General features: G+C 39.3%; 1 protein-coding gene across 7 annotated transcripts in view; it reads left to right on the top strand.

The window, feature by feature from the left end:
* HERC1 (HECT and RLD domain containing E3 ubiquitin protein ligase family member 1) overlaps nt 1-22,402 on the top strand; it is a 205,222-nt gene that overhangs the window by 135,573 nt on the left and 47,247 nt on the right. For 4 of the 7 annotated variants that reach the window (XM_054041859.1, XM_054041856.1, XM_054041858.1 and 1 more), the window contains exons 41-52: nt 1,379-1,495; nt 1,688-1,919; nt 3,258-3,382; nt 3,639-3,859; nt 6,797-7,065; nt 7,685-7,737; nt 15,968-16,168; nt 16,790-16,964; nt 17,815-18,085; nt 19,087-19,300; nt 20,750-21,009; nt 22,001-22,128. In XM_054041859.1, the coding sequence (XP_053897834.1) occupies nt 1,379-1,495; nt 1,688-1,919; nt 3,258-3,382; nt 3,639-3,859; nt 6,797-7,065; nt 7,685-7,737; nt 15,968-16,168; nt 16,790-16,964; nt 17,815-18,085; nt 19,087-19,300; nt 20,750-21,009; nt 22,001-22,128 (2,266 nt within the window). The remainder of the gene's footprint in view (nt 1-1,378; nt 1,496-1,687; nt 1,920-3,257; nt 3,383-3,638; nt 3,860-6,796; nt 7,066-7,684; nt 7,738-15,967; nt 16,169-16,789; nt 16,965-17,814; nt 18,086-19,086; nt 19,301-20,749; nt 21,010-22,000; nt 22,129-22,402) is intronic. The other 3 variants (XM_054041857.1, XM_054041860.1, XM_054041855.1) reach the window with 3 other exon arrangements.

The following is a 22,402-nucleotide window of genomic DNA, read 5'->3' as shown; positions in this document are numbered from 1 at the left end:
AATGTATTGATTTATTTTCTGATATCCATCATTACTATATGTTTCTGAAATATAGTCTCTCCAGTTAATCCTGCCTGTGAGTTACAGGGGCAAGCTTCTATTTTGAGTAATATATAAAAAGTTGAAACTGAACAGAGTAATTAATAGCACCATTTTTTCTGACTATTTTCCCCTTATCTGAGGAACGATGATATCCAGTTGGAAGCACCATTATTAGAATTTGTACATTGCATCAGTAAATCCCTACTCCTGCTGATGTCAGAGTTAACATTGACATCACTCAGTAAAATGTTCACCTTATAATATTATTATTATTATACTATAATAATATTATAATAAGAAAAAGTCAGCTCAATATGTTTGAGTGACTAACATGAAAACTAAATCAACTTCTCTCCTCGAGATTTGATGTTCAGTGTTGAGGGGGAGATACTTCTTTCATATTCCAGAATGATGCAGGATAAAGGTATACAACTCACGTTTTCCTCCTTCATAACATCTTTATTAATCCATAGCTCTGGTTGTCTCCTTTCTGCAGTGCTCTTTTTGGCAACTCAGACTGTTGTTTAGCAACTTGTCTGCTCAGCCACTAGACTGCCTCTTTTTTTTTTTTTTTTTCTGTCTCTCCAGATGCTTTGCCTCCAGCATCAGGATTAGGTGGCAGCAAGTTCTCTTGCTACTTTAATGCTTTCACACATTAATCCTCACCTTCATAGCAAGTAATAAGTACATCTTTTTTTCTTTTCTTCTAAGCTCTGGAGCAGCAGTTCTTGGAGAGATGTTGGCCTTTTCAAGGATATAATAATCATTCTCAGTTGGTGATTATTTTTCCTTTGAAAGACTCTGTTGCAGGAAGATAGAACACAGCCTTGAAAGAGACTTTGAAGTATCCTCAGCAGCTATGCAAGTGTGTCTAGCTGCTACTTATGGCAGAATATCTTGATGTGATCTCCTGAAGGCTGTTGATTCTCTGAACCAAGTCCAACCAAGCTGAACTTAGTCCACCCAATCTAAGAGTAGCTTGGTTGGGTTTCAACTGGATGTAAATAAATAAATAAATTCAAAATGTTGAAATTGCATTGATCTTAATTGATCAAGTAAATGTTTACATAGTCTTGGAAACTGTCATCTGGCCAATTAAAGGAAGAGGAACTCTCTCTGGTTTTATTATGGAAAGGAGATGATCCAGAACTGCAAATTAGTGAAGATGTTAGAAGGAAAGTTCGCAGGGAACAAATTTTCTTTAATTCTTAATCCTCAACTAATAACGGAATAAATGATTAAAGAAGCCTAATAAAATGCAAAAGACCAAAGAAAGGCAAAAGCATATCGATAACTTATGCAACCATCAGTTAACTTTTTTCTTTCTTTCTCTTAGCTTTGTCAGATCCAAGTAGTCGGCTTTCAACTTCTCCTCCTCCACCTGCCATTGCTGTTCCATTGTTAGAAATGGGATTCTCTCTCAGGCAAATTGCAAAAGCTATGGAAGCCACAGGTGATCTGTTTGTTGAATAATACCTATTACACTTGAAAACACAGTTGAATATGAAACAGGTTTTTTTAATGGAACATTGTATGCTATAAGCTTTGAACTCTCAAATGCCATGACCAAGTATGGAAAGAGTAAATGGATTTTTTTCATCAACAGTGCTATAAAATTATAAGGTAAGATTTTCTTGCTTTTCAGGCGCAAGAGGAGAAGCAGATGCTCAGAATATCACAGTGCTGGCCATGTGGATGATAGAGCATCCTGGGAATGAAGAAGATGAAGAGCCCCAGTCAGAAGGAACTGCAGATTCACATCATGGTACAATAGTTTCTGGAAGCAGTGGAAAATCTAGTGAACAGTGTTATTTACAATCACCAGGAGATATCCCTTCAGCTGATGCCACTGAAATGGAGGAAGGTTTCAGTGAAAGGTAAAATGTAGTTCTTTTCTGATTGTATGAACCCTGCTGCTGCTATTTCAGCAATTTGGTAGTTGCCAGAAGAAGACTCCAAAATACCACTTTGAATTAATTTTGTACGGTGGTATATGTGTAGAAGTGGAGTTGTCCAGTAAATTAGTTTTTGTTTGTTTATTTACAGTATTGTGTTTATTAAGAGAAAAGTAAACTGGATATATCCCCCTCCAAGATAATTAAACCATATGATATTAATGGTCTGACTACAATGAAAAGAGAAATTTCATTGGATATTTAGTTTATTCATTTTTTAAAATATAGTGCTCATGCATGTTTTCTCACTAAGCTTTATAATGCGACTGCATTCCTTAATTTCACTTCCTTTTTAAGCTGTGGCCCACTCCTGAGGGGAGGGATAATGTTAATACCTGTCAGTCAAAAGCACTTTCAGTTTGTGCTGGTTATGCTAAATTAGGTGGGGACTTTACGATGAAGAGATACATTAATCAGGAACTAAACTAAAGCCAACAATCTTAATCACACTCTTGACCTCAGGCAGATTTAAATTCTGCTTTCTAGAAAGGAAAGAATAGTGTGTCATTTTATATTGATATTTATCTCATAAGAATGATTCTGTCCTTTAAAGAGTAGATATTGCAAATTGTTAGGGGAAAAACATTTTATATAGAAACAATTGTACCTGTGTCATAAATCTTAGGCCTATTTATAAGTCCATTCAGATTTTTATTAGTAGGAAGTATTATTTGTGCGAAAAACGTGTCATTTTGTCTTCTGAGTTTATCTTGTTTGGTTGCTTAATCCTGATTAGATATTTGGCCCTGGGTGTCACAGTTACTGGCTCTAGAGATAATTATAATGTCACAGAGACTTAACTTCAGGTGAAGAATAAATATTAGGGGTCACACATTTAAAGGTTACTTTTCCATACACACATCCTTACGTTTGTCAAAAAGGGAGAGTGATTGAGGAGATAAACAGATGTTTATATTTCTGTTGTTTCCCAGTTTATGCTAGTAGTGTGCAGAATGTAAAATGAATACTTTTCTGAGGCTCCTGCAATATTTAGGCCCCACAGAGTAAGTCAAGGATGATACATCAGCCTTCTTGTGTTCTTTTGCTGATGTAACACATGCATGCAACTCCTTCTCACTATTAATGGGGGTTATAGTATAAATATGAATAGAAACAAGATGATAAATTTCTGAAGTTCCTTTTTCGGAGGGAGAAAATTGAATTTACTACCATCAGTGTTTTCACTTCTTTTTTTTTTTTGTAAGATCCATGCAAAATGTTTTTTGGCTTACCTGTTGAATATTCAAACTATTCTCCCAGTCCTGATAATATGGATCATGCAGAGAATGCAGCTTCTGGAAGTGGACCCCCCTCAAGAGGTCGGTCAGCAGTAACAAGGAGACACAAATTTGACTTAGCTGCCCGGACATTGCTAGCACGTGCTGGTAAGTGCATTAAAATGATTTGAACATCTTTGTTCATTTGATACATTTGGGAGAAGAAGGTATTTAGCATCTAATATGGAACTTTAAAAAAATAAATCCTGCTTGTACATATTTCAGTATATATTTAGCTTAATTTCTTATATACAGTAATGAATAAAAATATATTAATTTTACTAGTAGTATTTTTAAAAAGCTTTTGAATGGGCTATCTTTTTAATTACATGCAAAGTAAAGAATGTTTTCTCTTTGATTTGAGCGGGATTATACCGCTCCGTACAGGCTCACAGAAATCAGAGTCGGAGAGAGGGAATATCTTTGCAGCAAGATCCAGGAGCCTTATATGACTTCAACTTGGATGAAGAGTTAGAAATTGACCTTGATGATGAAGCAATGGAAGCAATGTTTGGACAGGATCTAGCCAGTGATAATGATATTCTGGGAATGTGGATCCCAGAGGTATTGGATTGGCCTACCTGGGTGTGTGTGACTGCAGCTGGGACTGCTTTTACTTACTTACTGCTTTGTGCAAAATCATATTTCACAATTAAAATAACACATTGCATTAATAGCTTTCTGCTTGGACATAATGAGTTTCTAAACCATAATAGTGCTTAAAGCTACTTTGATGTCTGTAGCATCACTTTAATGAGAAGAGAGCTGTACATAACTGATTTATTCCATTGATTCTTGCTGTGTTCATCTGCACGTACTTCATTAGTTTCTTCCCTAAGAAAAGGAATAAGTGGTACATTAGCTAATTTATTTTAATCATGACATCCAATTTTAGAAAACAAACGCCTGTACTAGATTGCTAAATTTATGTGGGATAAAGCAGTAGAAGGATAAAACAATTGCTAACCATTCTTCAGTTAGAAAAAAACAAAGCAAACAAATGAAACTGATAGGAGATACTGTCCAGTGAAATGGAATAAAGTTCCCGTTCATTCAGTTGTATCTTCGTTATAGCAATGAAAGTTTGTTTTCTGTATTTAGAGGGAGCCATTAGTTCAGATTAGCTTTTTCCCCCTTCATTGTAGTCCTATAAAGAGGATTGAGAGGCTTTGTTGTTTTTGTGACACTGTCCTATAATAATATTACTACCTCAAAGTTTTGCAAAAGTTGATATAGTTGGCTCTATTCTCCTATCACCTGTGTAACTCCATTGACTTCAGTTAGTCCTGATTTACAGCAGTGTAATTTACAGGCGAATTAGACTTGATATCTTAGTGTGACTGTGTTCAGTGTTGCTATGCATGTTATAATAGGTTCTGTTAAAATGTTACTATTACAATCTCACATACAGTATTTGTCTTTATTGTGGTATTTTCAGTGTTCCCTATAGTTAGAATGAGAGTGGTAAATTTAATAACTGCAGCTTCCTTAGACGTTGGGTATGCAGCTTTGTTGGCTGATTTCACAAATTAGTACGCTCAGTCGAAACTTGTGGGGTTTTTTGTAACACGCAGTTACCTGATTTGCACATTCAGACGATATGAACATATTTGCATGTGTAGTTTCAAAGGCAGAATTTGAAAATTTGGCCATGTGTATTTAAGTTCCTAGTAAGTCTGTTTAAACTGAGATTCTTGACAGTACTAACAGCTTTTGGTAGAATTGCTATCTTCAATCAGTGAGTTCCAAATTCAGACACTTTGGTGTACGGTATGTGTAGACTTGAGCAGTAATCAGTGTCACTCATTGATTGTAGTAGCCAACAGTCTGAAAAAATATTACATTTTTTCCCTGTTCTGTATCCAAACTCTGCCAATGAATGAGTAAATGAATAACTTATACAGTCTTTGGTGGGCTGAAGCAGAATGATTCTTGAGGGCTAGATTGTAAGGAATTTAGAGGCAGAAGTTCTGATAACACTGCTCTACAGCCAAAATGCTTCTGAAATAAATGTAGTCAAACTTAACTAATTCTGGATCGCTGAGAATGAAAATGATGCTTAAAATTGTTGATTGGCTCTAGTTTCCAAGATATGCTATTGGATCAGTATATACGACCCTTGTCTTGGGAATGGCGGAGGATAAGTGAGTTATAAAGGGAAGGGATCTCAGTTTAAACCAGAAATGACTAAAATACATCTTTGACTGGATCTATGAATAAATCTATGACTGGGTTTGGACAGTACTTGCTTTTTAGGCAAAACAATGAATGATGCAATCTGAAGCTGGTATTGCGTCATACGTGATATGAATTGCATCATGTTATTCCTAGAAGTCATGGATGATGCAATCATAACGAAGCTTACGTCACTCTGCTGAACAAAGTGCCCTATATCAGCTCTAGAAATCATACAGTGTCATGCTCTTTTATTTGTCAGTGTTTGATTTTGCAAAGGGACACATTTCTGTTTAGCCAAAGTGAGCAGAGATGCCTCGTACTTGTGTGAACAGTGCAGATAACTTCTGCTATGTTTGTGGTGAAGTGACTTTTGCATCACAAAAATGCAGTATAATCACTATGGTTAAGAAAGCCTATCACCTTTATTTTGGCTGCAAAATTGGAGATCAGGACAAGAGGTGGGCCCCAGACTATTGCTGGACAGTGACAAGAGATGCTCCATTTAATGAATACAAGAGACAAGCCAAGAAGCGCCAAGTAGACACTGAATAGGACTAAACTATGTACATAATAGTTTTTTGCCTTTTGTTTCATAATAAATTTTATTTATATAACCCTTTTGCTGATTTTTAAAGTGTTACATAAACAGGACAGGTGAAATATTATCATGTAAAGCAACCATAAACACATGAAAAGACCTAGGTTTACAATTTGATTAAAACTCTACTATCTACACAATATACATAGACATAAAATGTAAAAACTTAAATATCTTAGAAACAGTAGCCAATCAGTTGTTTTAATTGTCATATTTGAATTCAGCACATCAAAATACATAATAAATAGCACATTTTATCTCTGAACAGACGACTTCTCAAAAATTGTAGACCAGTGTAATGTGACATATTGGGACAGATTTCTCCCCCCCCCCCCCTTTTTTTTTTTCTAAATCATCCTTTCTATACTTTGTGAAAGCATAAATTGAAAGATCAACTACTTATACTTGTTTTGAAGAACAAGTTATTACACACGAGAAGGTCGGGCTAGCTAAACTGGACTTGATCAAGGTGAGAGAGTGCACAAGTATAAGATTTTTTTTTTTTTTTTTTAATGGAAATGTACTACAATCAAAAAGGGAAAGACACCTGCCACCTTCCCCCACCCACAATAACTTAGCCACCTCTGGTCTGCTTCTAAGTAAAACCTACAACACAAATACTGTCATGCATGCTTAACAGACATAAATAGAAAAATCCACTTAACAAAAGTAGAAGTACTCTTATTTCTAATATGAGCATAATTATTCTATATCTAGTAATTTCATATGAAAATTATATTATACAGCATGTTTGTGAGTCTGAAGACAGAGAAGAAGTGGTGGTTTGTGAATTGTGTGAATCCAGTGTTGTCAGCTTCAATCAACACATGAAAAGAAATCACCCTGGTTGTGGCCGTAGTGCAAATCGACAAGGCTATCGTAGCAATGGTTCCTATGTGGATGGATGGTTTGGTGGTGAATGTGGAAGTGGAAATCCATACTACCTATTGTGTGGCAGCTGCAGAGAGAAATATTTGGCCTTGAAAAGTAAATCCAAGACATCAACATCAGAAAGGTACAAAAGAAAATTGTGGTGGGAGATTTCATTAGGTTTGGGAAGTTTCATTAAGAGGGAAAATTGAAAACGTCCATCAATGTATGCATCTTAAGGAGAGTTTGATTTTGCCGGCTTTACAGTTCGCACCAGTATTGTTGGTGGTAACTGAGATTAAAAATCTTTCTAAGATCACACCTTTTATGGAAAGGGAAAATTAAATCTTTTCATCGTTTAATAATTTTCCAAAATACATGTAATAAACAAGTCTTGGAGCCTAGATTCAAGCCCTGCTTGAATCCATTTTTACTTGTTAAGAAACAAGTAAGTAGTTTGATTGGCCCAGCAGCTTTAAAAACGAAGCTATTACAGTATTTTTTAGGAGTATTAGCATCCTTTTTTCAGTATCACAAAATGGATTTTTTTTTTAAGGTTGTATGCTATAAGACTCCCACTCTTAACAGGCCTTTTGTTGAATATAGACTATTGTTCCTGAGTAGCAATCCTCAGAAAACATTTTACATATTACCTAACTGTAATATAGTTCTATTTTTAAATATATTTGTCTATATCATTGTTCTTTTGAGACATTTTGTTACTTAGTATGCTCTTAATAAAATATTCTTCTTGTTTGGTGCAGGTACAAAGGCCAGGCTCCTGACTTAATAGGCAAGCAAGACAGTGTCTATGAAGGTATTTCTTTACTCTGAGTTTTTGAAGATACGTTACTTTTATGAAACTGTTGTTACATGTTTTTTCAATCCTTCATAAATATACTACTTTGTAACATGGAACACCCCTGGGGACACTATTCAAAGTGTGCAGACAGTGCGCTCTTGATCAGAGATTTTTGTCAGCAGTGTCCGCAAGTCTGTGCCTACCTCACATCCCAATCTTAGTGCCACTGAGGCTCCTATTCCCTCTAGTATTGCGTCCAGGGTACCAGCTAAGAAGACCATTTGCATACTGAGAAGCTGTCTAGAGCAGCACGAGCATCAGGCTTAGTGCCTCCCAAGTCCAGAGCCAAGGTGCAGTCCTCATTGTTACTGTCTTCTGTAGCCAGAAGCAAAAGCTGTACTGATCACACTTTGGTACAGTCTTCAGTATGACCTGACATTCTGACATCTGAGGAACCCAATTCAGAGTCCCTGGTACAGTCCGGGCTCCTATCTCATGAAGACCTGCAAATCCTTAAAGAGCCCAAATCACTGGTACTCTGCACTGGTACCAGCTTACCTCCAAGAGCCTACTTGCCCTCGATATTCATCTTTGGTGACTGGCCCACTGCTACCAACACGGTCTCCATGCAGCCTCTTTGAGGGTACTGAGGTTTATTTCTAGCTGGTAGTGATACAACATTATCTGGCACTGCCTCACCATCCTCTTTTTCAAACCTGTGTACCGATGCAAGTACAGGTTTCTTCCAGAGGCCCGGTGCCAATCTGATTACTGGGTACTGGCACTACTCCCCCTCTCCTCCCTTCCCCCCCCCCCTCATTTGGATGCAGGGTGTGCTCCCTCATTTGACTCAGAGGTAGCTGTACAAGGTTCCTCTCCCTTCCAGCCTTTTTCTTTTGAGGTTACCACTGAAGGGGGAGGCTCTTAGCAGGAAGCACACCTGGCTATGCTGGCAAGGTCAACCTTGGAGTCCTGCCTCTTTCCCTTATGCTGCACATCAGTGGGTTTAGAGGGCTCTTTATGGCAACCGTTTTTACAGGTTACCCTCTCAAAAGAGGACTTGTCAGGAGCATTAACTGATTCCCTAAGGCCCTGCCCCACAGATACATCTCTCAGAGGAGGAACCAACAGAAGAGTAAGAAACTCCACCTTGTTACAAGTCCTCGTCCTTACCATATGAGGCTGCCAGGACTCTCCAATTTTCTTATACTGATGACTTTTAAGGCTTTCCAAGACCTTATAAAAAGGGTAGCAGACCTTTCCTATCAACGATGCTCTGCATAACCTAGCATGCACGATATAACAAACCCCAGCTACTGTCCCATCCACGTGTAAACGAGCTGACAAAAGGTACTGCATCCCATCCCATCAAGAGGCTCGGAATATATTTTTCCTTCCACTCTCCTCTCCTCTTCTCTCTCTGGTTGTTGTAGTTGTTAACAAATGGAAAAGGTAACACTGATCCTGTTCAATACCATCTGATAAGGAGCTAAAGCAGTTGGACCTTCTGGACCACAAGAGCTACTCCTCAGCCTCCTTGCAGTTCAGAGTAGCTAATTATCAAGCCCTGGTAGCGAAATATGACTTCACAGTCTATTCAGAACTCTCATCTTTTATTGAACATCTGCCTCAGGAGCAGAGAGAACAATTTCAGGCCCTCATTACAGAAGGCCAGACAGTTGCCAAGGGGTCTCTCCAGGCCTCACTTGATGCCGCTGACAAGCCTCACATTCCATGGCTATGACAGTATTCATGCATCGAGCTTCCCGGCTTTTCCTGGAAGCACAAAAAACTGTCAAGGATCCCTTTGAGGGGCCTAAGTTGTTTAGTGATTCCGTGAATGGGTCCCTTCATTCTCTTACAGACTCCCGGGTAACACTTCAGTCTTTGGACATCTGTACAGCTGCAACAAAAAGAAAAGATATCAAATCGCAGACGTCTCAACAGTCTTGCCCAATCCACTATCAGACCAGCTGAACCCCTCCCCACTGCCCGAGCCAAAATCCCAGATTTTCGCCCTCTTCTTAGCAACCTCTCAGTCTGTGACATCCTCAAAATGCCTGTTTTGACCCATTGGTTGAGAGTCACAAACTATCTATCCCAGATCATACACTGCACCTGTCCCCCCTCCCTCCCCATCCATCCCCCCCATCCCCAGATCATCTCTCCCATTTCCTTCGTTCCTGGGAGCTCATCACTTCAGATCCTAGAAGTGATTTCTACAGATTATTCCATCCTATTCAGCTCCTTACACTTCCTTCCCTATCCCTCTTCAGGGACCTCTCTCACAAAGACCACTTAATGCCAAAGGTATAATCCATCCTAGCTCTGGGAGCTATCAAAACTGTTCCACCAGACTTCATTGAAAGAGGATTCTATTCTTGGTACTTCCTTGTCCCAAAGAAAAACAGGGCTGGGTGGGAGGTGGAGACCAATTTTCGACCTCAGCACTTTAAATACCTTTGTCTGCTTCCAGTGGTTCAGAGTAGTGACCCTAGCAATGATAGTGCCCTCTTTGGAACTGGGAGATTGGCTTGTTTCTCTCGACACCATTCAACGTGAAGTGCAGACAATTCTGCTCGAGGGGAGGGCACAGCCACAACTCAATGGGAGATATCTTAGTTATTACTTAACCTCACATCCTGCCATACACTTGTTCCCCAAAGCCAGTACTGCTCAAGTTCCTAAACAAAATGAAACAAGAGAAACTATTAGTAGCCATCCTCATAGCGCTATCATGGCCCAGACAGGTGTGGTTCCCGAAGCTGGTTTGCATGTCCCTGCAGCTGCCTCTATGCCTTCCCTGAAGCTGACTTTCCTCACTCAGGAGTCAGGATCAGCCACCTGCACCCGTCTCTTGGTGCCTCACTTCAAGATGTGGCTACACTATGGCTCTCTGGTAAAGAACAAGTTTGTTCCCCAGAAATTCAAATGGTGCTGCTCAATAGCAGAAAGCTTACAACTAAGAAAACTTACTTGCAGAAGTGGAAACTCTTCCAGTCTTGCTGCAGCTGTCAGTCTATATCTCCTCTTCAGTCCTGTTTGGCTTACATTCTCAATTACCTGCTGAATTTAATGACCACAGGCTTATCGCAGAGCTCCATTAAGATTCATCTAGCTGCTATCACAGATTTTCACCCTCCCATAGAAAGGTTCTCAGTCTTCACCCACCATACCACTGCAAGATTTATCAAGGGCTTGTTCAACCTCTTCCCGCCTGTCAAAAAGACAACTCCACCATAGGACCTGAACTTAATTCTCAGTGCTCTAAGGAAACCCCCATATGAATCTATGGAGAGTTTTCCTCCTTCATTTGTCCCTCAAGACCTTATAGCCATTACCTTAGTCAGGAGAGTAGGGGAGCTTGGAACCTTGATGGCAAGTTCACCGTACATGGTGTTCTAGTGGGTTAAGATGACTTTGAGTTCACACCTTCACCTCCTTCCTAAAGTTTCTCCTGAATACCACATTAATCAGGAGATTCACCTACTGGTGTTTTACCCCAGACTCACTCATCCTCACTGGATGTTAAAAGAGCTCTTGCCTTTTACCTTGACAGGACTCGACTCTTGGGCTTTCCCATGTCTCTTCATCTCCGTTTTCGAACAAATGAAAGGACATTTGATCTCAACCCAAAGACTGTCTAGGTGGATTACAGGATGTGTCTTGTCCTGTTACAAAGCCACAGGGGTTCACCCCCACCTCCCCAACGGTAATTGCTCATTCCACCAAGGCTCAATCTACCTCTGTAGGCCTTCTCAAAAATATACCTCAGATATCTGCAGGACAGCCATCTTGTCTTTGACACACATTTTATCAGCATTACACTTTCGTGCCTGCTTCCAGAACTGATGCAGATTATTGTAATGCTGTCCTGTGATCCATACTGAATCCACTACCTCGCAGCCGCCTACATGATGGAGGTACTTCCTGGAAGTCTCCTGATGTATCCATAGGGACACTACTTGAAGAAGAACGAGAGGTTACTTACCTTGTACAGTATCTTGAGTTCTTTGCTCCACTACCCACCCTCCTTCCCCACTACCATGAATCTCTAACTGGATGTTTGTAATTGAGAAGTAACTGGATTGGCAGCAGGTCCACCCTTCCCCATATGCCCTCACACCACAGCATGAGGTTGTCTAGAATGCAGACGCGGACCCATGGCTCTGCTGATGAAAATCTCTAGTCAAGAGTGTGTAGGCACACCACATTCTCATATTGGAGCACCCAGAGGGGGACACATCTTGAAGAACTCAAATTATTGTACAAGGTAAGTAACCTCTCCTTTCGTGCAAATAAATCTGCTATGAAAAGGGTACTGCAAGTTATACTTCAAAATCATTCTAATATGTTCTTCAGGCTAATTTCATTTTTAAAATTCTAAATAAAAAAATCAGTTCTCCTGCCCTTTGTGACTTGTGAGTACGTGAAATGACTGGTGGTTTGGTTGATTATGCTACAAGTTTTAATAAAAGTTTCTGCAATCAGGAACTGTATGTTGGGGATCAGGTTTGCCTGTCGGAGGAGCCCAAAAAAAGCCCACATACTCAAATTTATAGCCACATCTTTTTCTTCAGGGCAGGTTTATTAATCAACACAAGATACAAAGGCTCAAAATAATACAAAACATTTAGGAGCAGATACTTTCATGCTTTCTGCTAGTTGAGAAAGGGAGGGAACATGTCCTTCCTGTGCTAGGTAGCCCCCTTCCTGGCTCCTATGGAGAGTCCCACCCAGGTCCTTCTCTGGTCCTGGGGAGGTCTCTACTAAGGGGAGGTTGTTTCTATTATAGCAAGTGCTGATTGCAACTTGCAGTTACCTGTCATGTGCTCCCTGAGCTCAGCCCTTTCAGCCTTAAAGGGAAGAGCCTTGGAACAGGGTGTGGGGAAGCTCATGTGCATCTTCCAAGACCAGCACCCAGTTACAGGGGCAAATTCAGCTTCTACGAGATGCTGAGGTTCTCTGTGTGTGTAAATTAGCGTGTTTCCATTCCACAAGGTGAGTGACAAAGGTGGAGGAGGGCAGCACCACGTTAATTGACTTCTCTGTCAATCCCAGAGTGAAATCAAGTTTTTTTATCACTAAAATCATACTTTTAAATTATTCTATATATATATATATATATATATATATATATATATATATATATATATCTCCCCTGAAAAGGGAAAAGAGTAAAAATGGCCCTATAACTGCACAAAGCCCAAAACCACATTCATAATACAGTAACTCCTCACTTAAAGTCATCCCAGTTAACGTTGTTTCATTGTTACGTTGCTGATCAATTAGGGAACATGCTCGTTTAAAGTTATGTAATGCTCCCTTCTAACGTCGTTTGGCAGTCGCCTGCTTTGTCTATTGTTTGCAGGAAGAACAGCCTGTTGCAGCTAGCTGGTGGGGGCTTGGAATCAGGGTGAACCAACAACCCCCCTATCAGCTCCCCGTTCCTCTAAGTTCCCTGTGCAGCAGCTGCCCAGCTGGCTAGCAATTGCAGCTGTCCCTCCCCCACTGCCATGTGCTGCTCCTGCCCTCTGCCTTGGAGCTGCTCCCCGAGACTCCTGCTTGCTGTGCGGGGGGGAGGGAAGAAAGAGGGGGGGCTAATGTCAGGGTGTCCCCCTGCTCCTGCACCCCGCTTACCCCATCTTCCATAGAGCAGGCGACACACACCAGGGCTCAGGACAGAGGGAGTTTGCAGCAGCTGCTGTCTCAGCAAGCTGATCTAATTAACAAGGCAGTGTACTTAAAAGGGAAATGCACATATCTCCCTCCATTCCTGCTGCCCTGTAGAGTGAGAGAGTTAATCCTTGAGGGCTCAGTCAATTGCTAGTTCATCATTTAGCAGTAAGGGAAATATCGCACCCTGTGACTCCTCCACCTCAACCAAGCTTACAATCATCATCACTGTGTACCAGTATTAAATTGTTTGTTTAAAACTTATACTGTGTGTGTGTGTGTGTCTGTCTGTCTGTCTGTCTCTCTCTCTCTCTCTCTCTCTCTGTGTGTGTGTGTGTGTGTGTGTGTGTGTATATATATATATATATATATATAAAATACAGTCTTTTGTCTAGTGAAAAAAATTTCCCTGGAACCTAACCCCCTCATTTACATTAATTCTTATGGGGAAATTGGATTTGCTTAACATCGTTTCACTTAAAGTCGCATTTTTCAGGAACATAACTACCACGTTAAGTGAGGAGTTACTGTACTTTATAATGAATATGGGGGCAAGGCATTCCCAGTTACTGCCTCTGGAACGCACTCTCTTTGAATATATATCTGAGCATGAGTCTGGACATTTTTACTGCATTATTTAAAACCCACCTCCTGGTCTAGGCTTTTCACTAACTGCAGCATTTGGAATCTTCTGGCACTAAACCTGCTGGTTCTTCTTGGAGGACTGTCCCTGTGGGTGCTCCACTTTAGGTGTCTTAGTGCTCTGTGCTTCTAATTGGAGATTTGTAGTAGCAGTGCCCCGGTTGGCTGTGCACGTGCAGCAGCCATCTTGCGCCGGTCCAAGCAGTTACCCCATGCGTGCAGCCAACTGCCGCACAGTTCCTTCTCGACCACCCCTGGCTTCGGTTGGAACAACAGCAGCGCCCTCAACAGCTTTAGCTATTTCTTATTATTTTAGTTTTTTCCAACTAGTACCCTTTCTTTATTAATTTCTCTCTAAAATGTCTTTCCCTTTTAGCAAAAAAAAAAAAGAGAGAGAAGAAAGGATTTTTTCCCCCTGCCTCTGGTGGGCCGTCGCCTACCAAGAGAGGCATTAGAATGGGACTACCCAATTCCTTCTCCAGCATAGTCTCTTAGACATGACCTGCTCGCTGTTACATCTCTCCATGAAAGTCACCTTCCTCGGAGCCATCATGTCAGTAAGAAGGGTGGGAAAGCTGGATGCCCTAATGGTACACCCACCTTATACCATATTTCTCAAAGACAAAGTAATCTTGCGACCGCATCCCAAATTCATACCCAAGGTTGCCTCCCCCTTCCACCTCAACCAGCCCATTTACTTATCTGTATTTTTCCCAAAACCGCATGCTGACAGCAGGGATGCCTCCCTCCACACACTGGACGTCCACAGAGCGCTAGCTTTCTATACAGAAAGAACAAAAACATTTAAAAAAATCATCCTGTTCCTATCCACAACAGAACGTTCTCAGGGTCAAACGATCTCCAAGCAGAGGCTATTGAAATGGATATCTACGTGTATTCAGTTATGTTACCAAAATTATAATATGCAAGCTCCCTCTGGACTTCGCACATACTTTACTATGGCACTATCCACATCTGTAGCATTTCTCAATAATGTACCCATCACGGACATTTGTAAAGCAGCTACCTGGGCATCAGGCCATACCGTTACTAAACACTATGCATTAGAACAACAATCATCTGCAGATGCCCAGTTTGGACTATTGGTCCTCTCTGCTGCACATAAATCAACTCTGAAGCCCCTCCCCTCCATTGAGGGGCACAGTCACCTAAAGTGGAGCACCCACAGGGACACTCCTCGAACAAGAAGAGAAGGTTACTCACCTTGTGCAGTAACTGAGGTTCTTTGAGATAGTTGTCCCTGTGCGTACTCCACTACTCCCCCCCCCTTCTTCAGAGTTTCACGTCGATCCTCTGAGGTAGAGAAGGAACTGGGGGACGATTGGCTGTGCACACGGAGTAACTGCTCAGAGTGGTGCGAGATGGCTGCCTGGCATGCACGGCCAACCAGGGAACTGCTACTACAAATCTCTGATTAGAAGTGCAGGTCTCCAAGACACCTAAAGTGGAGCACCCACAGGGACAACCATCTCGAAGAACTTGCACAAGTTGAGTAACCTTCTCTTTGAGTTTCCCGTTTCTTACTTTACAGGATATAAAGGATAACTAGTTGGTTTGATTCTACAAGTGGTCACATAACATATGCCATTTACTTTTGAGAAATGTTATTCATACAACTTTTTTTTATACAAGAAATACAGAAATTGTACAAATGTAGCAATTTTAGATTTTTTTAAATTTCAGTTGTACTGTATCTATACAAGCCTCTAAAGATGAGGGTTGTTTTTAATAAAAATCAGGATGCGGATTGCAATTCATATTTTATGACACTAAGTCTAGGTTCTTAAATCCATTGAAATTATTTAAATTCACAAGCACGCTATTACTTAAAATGCATCCCATTATTGCAGTTGATAGCACTAGTTTAGATTTTGTGCCTAACCCTTGTTTATTTCTCCAACCTTAGAAGACTGGGATATGTTGGATGTTGATGAAGATGAAAAGCTGACAGGAGAAGAGGAATTTGAGTTACTGGCTGGCCCCCTGGGGTTAAATGATCGCCGTATTGTACCTGAGGCAGTTCAGTTCCCTGACAGTGATCCACTAGGAGCATCAGTTGCAATGGTCACGGCCACCAACAGTATGGAGGAGACTTTGATGCAGATAGGTAAATTTGAGCGAGGGAGGTATATTTCAAGTCTAATTTAAAGTACAGACATTTTGTTTTCTTTGGTGTGTGCTTATAGGGGCAGTTATGATATCATGAGTCAGTCAGTCTACCCAGCCTCCCAACATCAGGAAATGTGGTCAGGCCTTAATTTTTCCTATTTTTTAGAGAAGCTGTAGTGATGGAGAGACAAGACTCTTTATATTGACAAAAGACTTAAACCTGTGATTTTCTGTTAACACTGTGGCCCCAGTCCTGCAATGGCCTTCATGGACCTCTGAGCCCCTGGGGGAGTTACAGTAACTTAAATGGGCTTCTCACAAGGGGTCCATGCTAGGTCAGATTGTAGTAGTGAGGTCTGTCTCTAGCCCACTGTTTTGAAGGTTTTTTTTAATGCATTTTGGCTGCTGTCAAATTGTTCCCAATCTGCTGAAAATTTAAAGAGGCTAAATTGGGTATAGAACTTTAGGAGTATACAAACAATGATTAGTTTTTATAAGGACTCACAAACTGAAATCTGCAAAATTTGTATTAATTTGTATACAGTAGTTTTGTGTTTAATAGCACACTATAATTGTCCCTTTTTGTTTAACACTAATTCAAATCATTATTACATTTAAGGCTGTCATGGCTCCATAGAAAAAAGTTCTTCTGGCAGGATAACCCTGGGGGAACAAGCTGCTGCTCTAGTAAATCCACATGACCGTGTTATGGCACTAAGAAGAGTGACAGCAGCAGCCCAAGTGCTTCTTGCAAGAACCATGGTTATGAGAGCACTCTCACTATTGTCTGTCAGGTTTGTGACATTCTTTATTTCCTCTGGATTTAATTATCAACTTGTATTTGCTAGGGATTCAGTGTTATCTGGTGGGGCCAGTGTTACTCATTTTAAATAATTTGGTGCTGCTTTTATGAGAAGGGCTTTCTTTTGAGTGCCATCTCTTACCGCAGTCTGCCATGCCTCTTCACTTTCCTTCCCTAAAAGACACTTCTTCCTTTATATATAATGGTTAATGCCTAGAGGACCCAACTGAGATTAGTGCCCAGTTGTGCTGCACATTGTAGAAACACATAGTGTAAGATGGTCCCTTCCCTGGAATGCTTACAGTCTAATAGACAAGACAGATGTTAGAATTTCTAAAGCTAAATCAGTAAAGGAAGGGTGGTTTTGTGGTTATGGCATTTGATATTGAGTGAAGAGATCAGGGTTAAATTCTTGCCTCTGTACAGGAGTCTTGTATGCACTCATACCACAGCATGGGGGTATTTAGGATGCAGATGTGGACGTGAAGAAGTTACTTAGTCCCCAGTACTGCGCATACTTATCTCTGTGGTTAATTGTAAGCATGAGTATTCCCTTCTTCCGAAGTGCAACTGCACACATTCTTAAAGTTTTAGCACATTGTTGTTTGCAAGATCAGGACTCTTTCTCAGTTTCCCATCTGTAAACTGGGGGTAATACTTCCTTTCTCCTACCTTTTTCTAGGGAAATAATTTCCCACTAATCAAGCAAGCAGTATTCTATTTATTAATGGCACTTAGTAATAGTTACATTGTATGCAAGATGAAATTTCCTATTATGTACCTAACATTAAAAAAATGTTTTGTTTTTTAAACTAAAGCTTTTTTTTTTTTTTTTTGGTCAGTGGGTCCAGTTGTAGTCTTGCGGCTGGTCTTGAGTCCTTGGGTTTAACAGATATCCGAACTTTGGTTCGATTAATGTGCCTGGCTGCAGCAGGGAGAGCAGGCCTTTCAACAAGTCCATCCACTATGTCCAGTACTACAGAGCGTTCTAGAGGAGTACATAGTAAAACAAGCAAGCCTATATCTTGCCTGGCATACCTGAGTACAGCCGTAGGCTGTTTGGCATCAAATACTCCTAGTGCTGCAAAACTGCTGGTACAGTTGTGTACACAGGTAGGATTGTTATTTCTATACAAACATTTGCCTAAAACTCTGGTATTTTACCCTTGAAATTTTTATGTATGCATCGAAGTGGTAAATTTTGTGAAAAATGGTTTACATAAAAAAGGCACTAACATGCCAAGAATATTGTATGCTCCACCATACAATGTGCAACTGGATGTGAAAAGTTATTTCCATGACAAAGGACTGCTTGAAAAATGTAGTTGAAACTTGTTCATGTTATCACCTTTCTTTTTATAAAAGAATCCAGATGAAAGTAAAATGGAAGAGATTATTCCCTTTTTGAAGTTTTCCCTCATGTTTCAGCACAAGTTTGTTTTATTGTATCTTTATTTGGATGCTAGGGATGTATATCTGCCAAGGAAAACATGAATCTGTTGGTTTTTTTTTTAATTGCTGCTTAACAGGTCACTCTAAAAGGGAACAATCTTTGGTTACACAAATTACCTACATTTTATTGAGTCAACTATACCCAACGGGTATATTCAAGTTTGAAAAAAAGTGGATATATTTCGCAAGGTGTCATGTATATCTATAACCTCTGTAGCACACAAGCTCATTATTGATTTGCTTTTACTGACTGTGAAGTGTATGCAAGTGAAGGAATTATAACTACTTTGAGATGAAGTAATTGATTTTATTACCTATCTTGTTTTTGCTTCTCCTACCCAAAACTTTCTAAGCTTTCAAAATTCTCCAATAGATTAAATTCCCTACCTGACATTAATGACAATAACAACACATTAAACTCTTTGTCCCTGAACCAGCAAGCAACAAACAACCTGTTTCACACTGACAAGTCCATTCAGTCCAATTAGCTTGTGGGATACAGGTCTTGAATTCTGTTTTATATGTACTATTTGCATAATTAGAGAATTTTGGTTACAAATGAAGTGCAGATCTTGAAAAATCTATACATTTTAGATTTTATTTTTGTTTGACTAAAAACATTTGGTTAAATTTAATTTTTCACTTGATTGCCTTTCTTTTAGAACTTGATTTCTGCCGCGACTGGTGTAAATTTGACTACAGTTGATGATCCAATTCAAAGAAAATTTTTGCCAAGCTTTCTGCGAGGAATTGCAGAAGAAAACAAGCTTGTAACATCGCCCAACTTTGTGGTAACTCAGGCACTTGTAGCATTGTTGGCAGACAAAGGGGCCAAATTGAGGCCGAACTATGATAAAGCAGAAATTGAAAAGAAAGGTATTTTTTGTATTTAAAAAAATAGTTTGTCAGTATAATTCACAAAAATCTGCACTTTCTCGTTTATATTCCCAGATAGATTTGTTAAACTGAAGTTAAGCTTGAGAGCACATAAGAGAAATATATGTTTTTTTTAAAAACCCTGCAAGAGTTTTGTAATTGTCAATAAAAATCACCATTATAAACCCAGGAAATTCAGTCAGATTGGAACTTGAATTTACATTGTCACCTTAATTTTTAAAAAATATTAATTTAAAAAAATCCAGTTTTTGACAGAGCACCCTTTAAATGGCATGTCCGGAATTTTTTAATTCTTTTAAGAGGTTTCTGCTCCCTGTTGATGTTTACAAGAGTAAAACTGTTTATACACAGGACACTGCGAAACTGCCTATACATAAATTGCTGTTACATTCACAAAATAAATGAAAGATTAGATGTTTTTTCACTAATTGATTTCAATGAGAGTAATCTTAGGTGTTACTTAACTATATTTGCTACATTTTCAGGCAGAAATGTGATTTTCAAGTTGCTGCTGTTCCTTGGAAAGAAACCCAAATATCTGAAAGTATAAAAATCCACAGCTTAGGCATTCAGTTCTAACTCTGCCCCTATGGTGAGGCAGTGGAACGGGGAGAAAAGCCCTCAGGAGATTTTATTCATGTCAAAACTTCATCTCTTTAGGGTTCACAGAAAGTAAAATGCTTAATCACAGTGATTGCTCCAGCTCTAGCCTTTTTTATGGGTATACACAATTCACAGTAAAAGATACAGTTTACTAATTGCTGATTAGACAGATAGCATACTCAAAGCAGTCATTACCCATTTTTCGTTACTATTCCACATGCCACCAAACACAGAAGTGTCATTAGGCACAGAACTAAGGATCTAACCCTCCTAAGCATAGATGCATAAAATTATAGTACTTACATGAAAGAACAAAAGTTAATGTGGTTGTTAGCATCATACCTTAATAATCATCAGAAACATTTATATACCAATTAGTTGTAAAACCAGTGGTGTATGGTTCATATTCTTATGGAGTCTCATTGACTGCCAGTGAGGCTCCACGTGGGTGCAGATGTTCACGCGAATAGATCCCAATGCAGGATTGGGGCCTTTAAAAGGCTTGGTGTTTTAGGATGAAATCCTGGCCCAATGATGTCAGTTGGAGTTTCCCTATTGACTTTAATGGGGACAGTATTTCGCCCTTAATCTAAAAGGCTTCTGAAGGGCTTTGTGGAAAAAAGATTAGAGGATGGCTGGTTTTCAGTATGTATCAGAACAGTTTTTCTAAATTTAAGATGTCTCTGTGGTATTTTTAGTTTAAAAAAAAAATAAAAAATCTTTTTGCAGAAATTTTGTTCTTTCTTACAGTTGTGGGTAATGTTTTATTGGCTTGTTTAATACTATCAATATTCATTTGGACATCATCTCATTGTTTTGTTTAAGCAGGTTTAATTGCCCATTTGTATGCCCATCCTCCCTATGATCCTTCTGCTGTAGGCCCTCTGGAGCTGGCTAATGCATTAGCAGCTTGCTGCCTTTCCTCAAGGTTGTCTTCACAACATAGGCAGTGGGCTGCACAGCAGCTTGTGCGAACTCTTGCAGCACATGACCGAGACAACCAAATTAGCCCTCAGACCCTTGCTGATATGGGTGGAGATCTACGAAAATGCTCCTTCATAAAACTGGAGGCTCATCAGAACAGGGTAAGCATTATTCCTCCCAAAATAGATTGTTTAATGTATAATTTATTCTTTATTGACCTTTTTCTTTAGAACACAGAAAAAATGCAAGTAATTAAATAACTGTATAAGCAAAGCAACAGACTTCTGGTATTTTATAGAAAAAGTCTTTTCACACAAAAGATAAATAACATTTTGTGGTGATAAATACTGTTTGGGACATTTTATGCCATAAAACATTTAACCTGTTGCTGCTGTGCAGCTTACTTTTATCAAAGATTTTGGCCTTCTGCTACTAATTTTGTTGTTGTAGCTACAAATGTTTTAAAATTAAGATTTAACATTGCTTAATCCCTCTTTTTGCAAAAGAAATGAATGGGAAGAGGATCACAGTAAGTTATAGCCCAAAATATGACAAATTAAGAGTTGGCTGAGGGGTGGGGAATGAGGGTAACTACATTTCAAGTTCCTTATTCTAATGTCAGCTTCAATAATTAAGGCACTGATCCTGCAAAAATGGCTTTGCATGAGCAGCATCTTGTTGACATCACTAGATTTCCATGCAGGGGGATCTGCCAACATAGAGCCCGTTGCAGAATTGAGACCTTTTGAAATCTCTAGGATTCATGAAACTGATTTAAAAAAATAAACACACAAAGTCAACTGAATTATTACAAGTCTTTTCTTATAGATTTGTTTTAAAAGCACACATGTATTAATTTGTTTTGGCATAATAGATAATCTGTCTCGTTCACTATTTTGTTTGACAGTGGCCTATGGAAGATGATTCACAGCAGTGTGCAGTACTCCTAATAATGCACCTAATTATGCAATACTGTACAATGAAAGGAAATTTCTTCTTGGGTACTGTTGGATTCTGTTTAGTATAATTGATTTAAATAATACAGCTAATACTTTGTCCAAATCAGGCAAACATAATGAGTTGCATGAGATGAATATGTCTACCTTTAAATTTTAAACTCTGGTTTTACATTTGTTAATTTAATTTCTGCAGGTCATGACATGTTTTTGGTGCAATAAAAAGGGACTTTTGGCAACTAGTGGAAATGATGGGACTATAAGAGTGTGGAATGTAACAAAGAAGCAGTATTCATTGCAGCAAACATGTGTATTCAACAAATTGTAAGTTGTTTCTTTATGGAAGTCTGTTATTAATTGCTCCACAATGGCAATCCTATGGGGATTCCCATGAGCATAGGAAACTGCCTGAGTGTAGGATGCTCTTATTCTTCTTTGGGATGTTTACTGTATTTAAAATAACAAAAATGATCAAAAGTAAATGATTTAAAACTGAAAAGAGATCCTAAAATTTAAGGTGGAGATAGTAGTCCAGGTAAGGGGATTAAAAAACATTTTTTTAACCTGAGAATGTTTTTTTAATGTATTATTTCATAAT

The sequence above is a fragment of the Malaclemys terrapin genome, chromosome 10 (genome assembly GCF_027887155.1).
Source record: "Malaclemys terrapin pileata isolate rMalTer1 chromosome 10, rMalTer1.hap1, whole genome shotgun sequence".
NCBI lineage: Eukaryota > Metazoa > Chordata > Testudines > Emydidae > Malaclemys > Malaclemys terrapin.
This window is presented reverse-complemented; position numbering and strand designations above follow the sequence as displayed.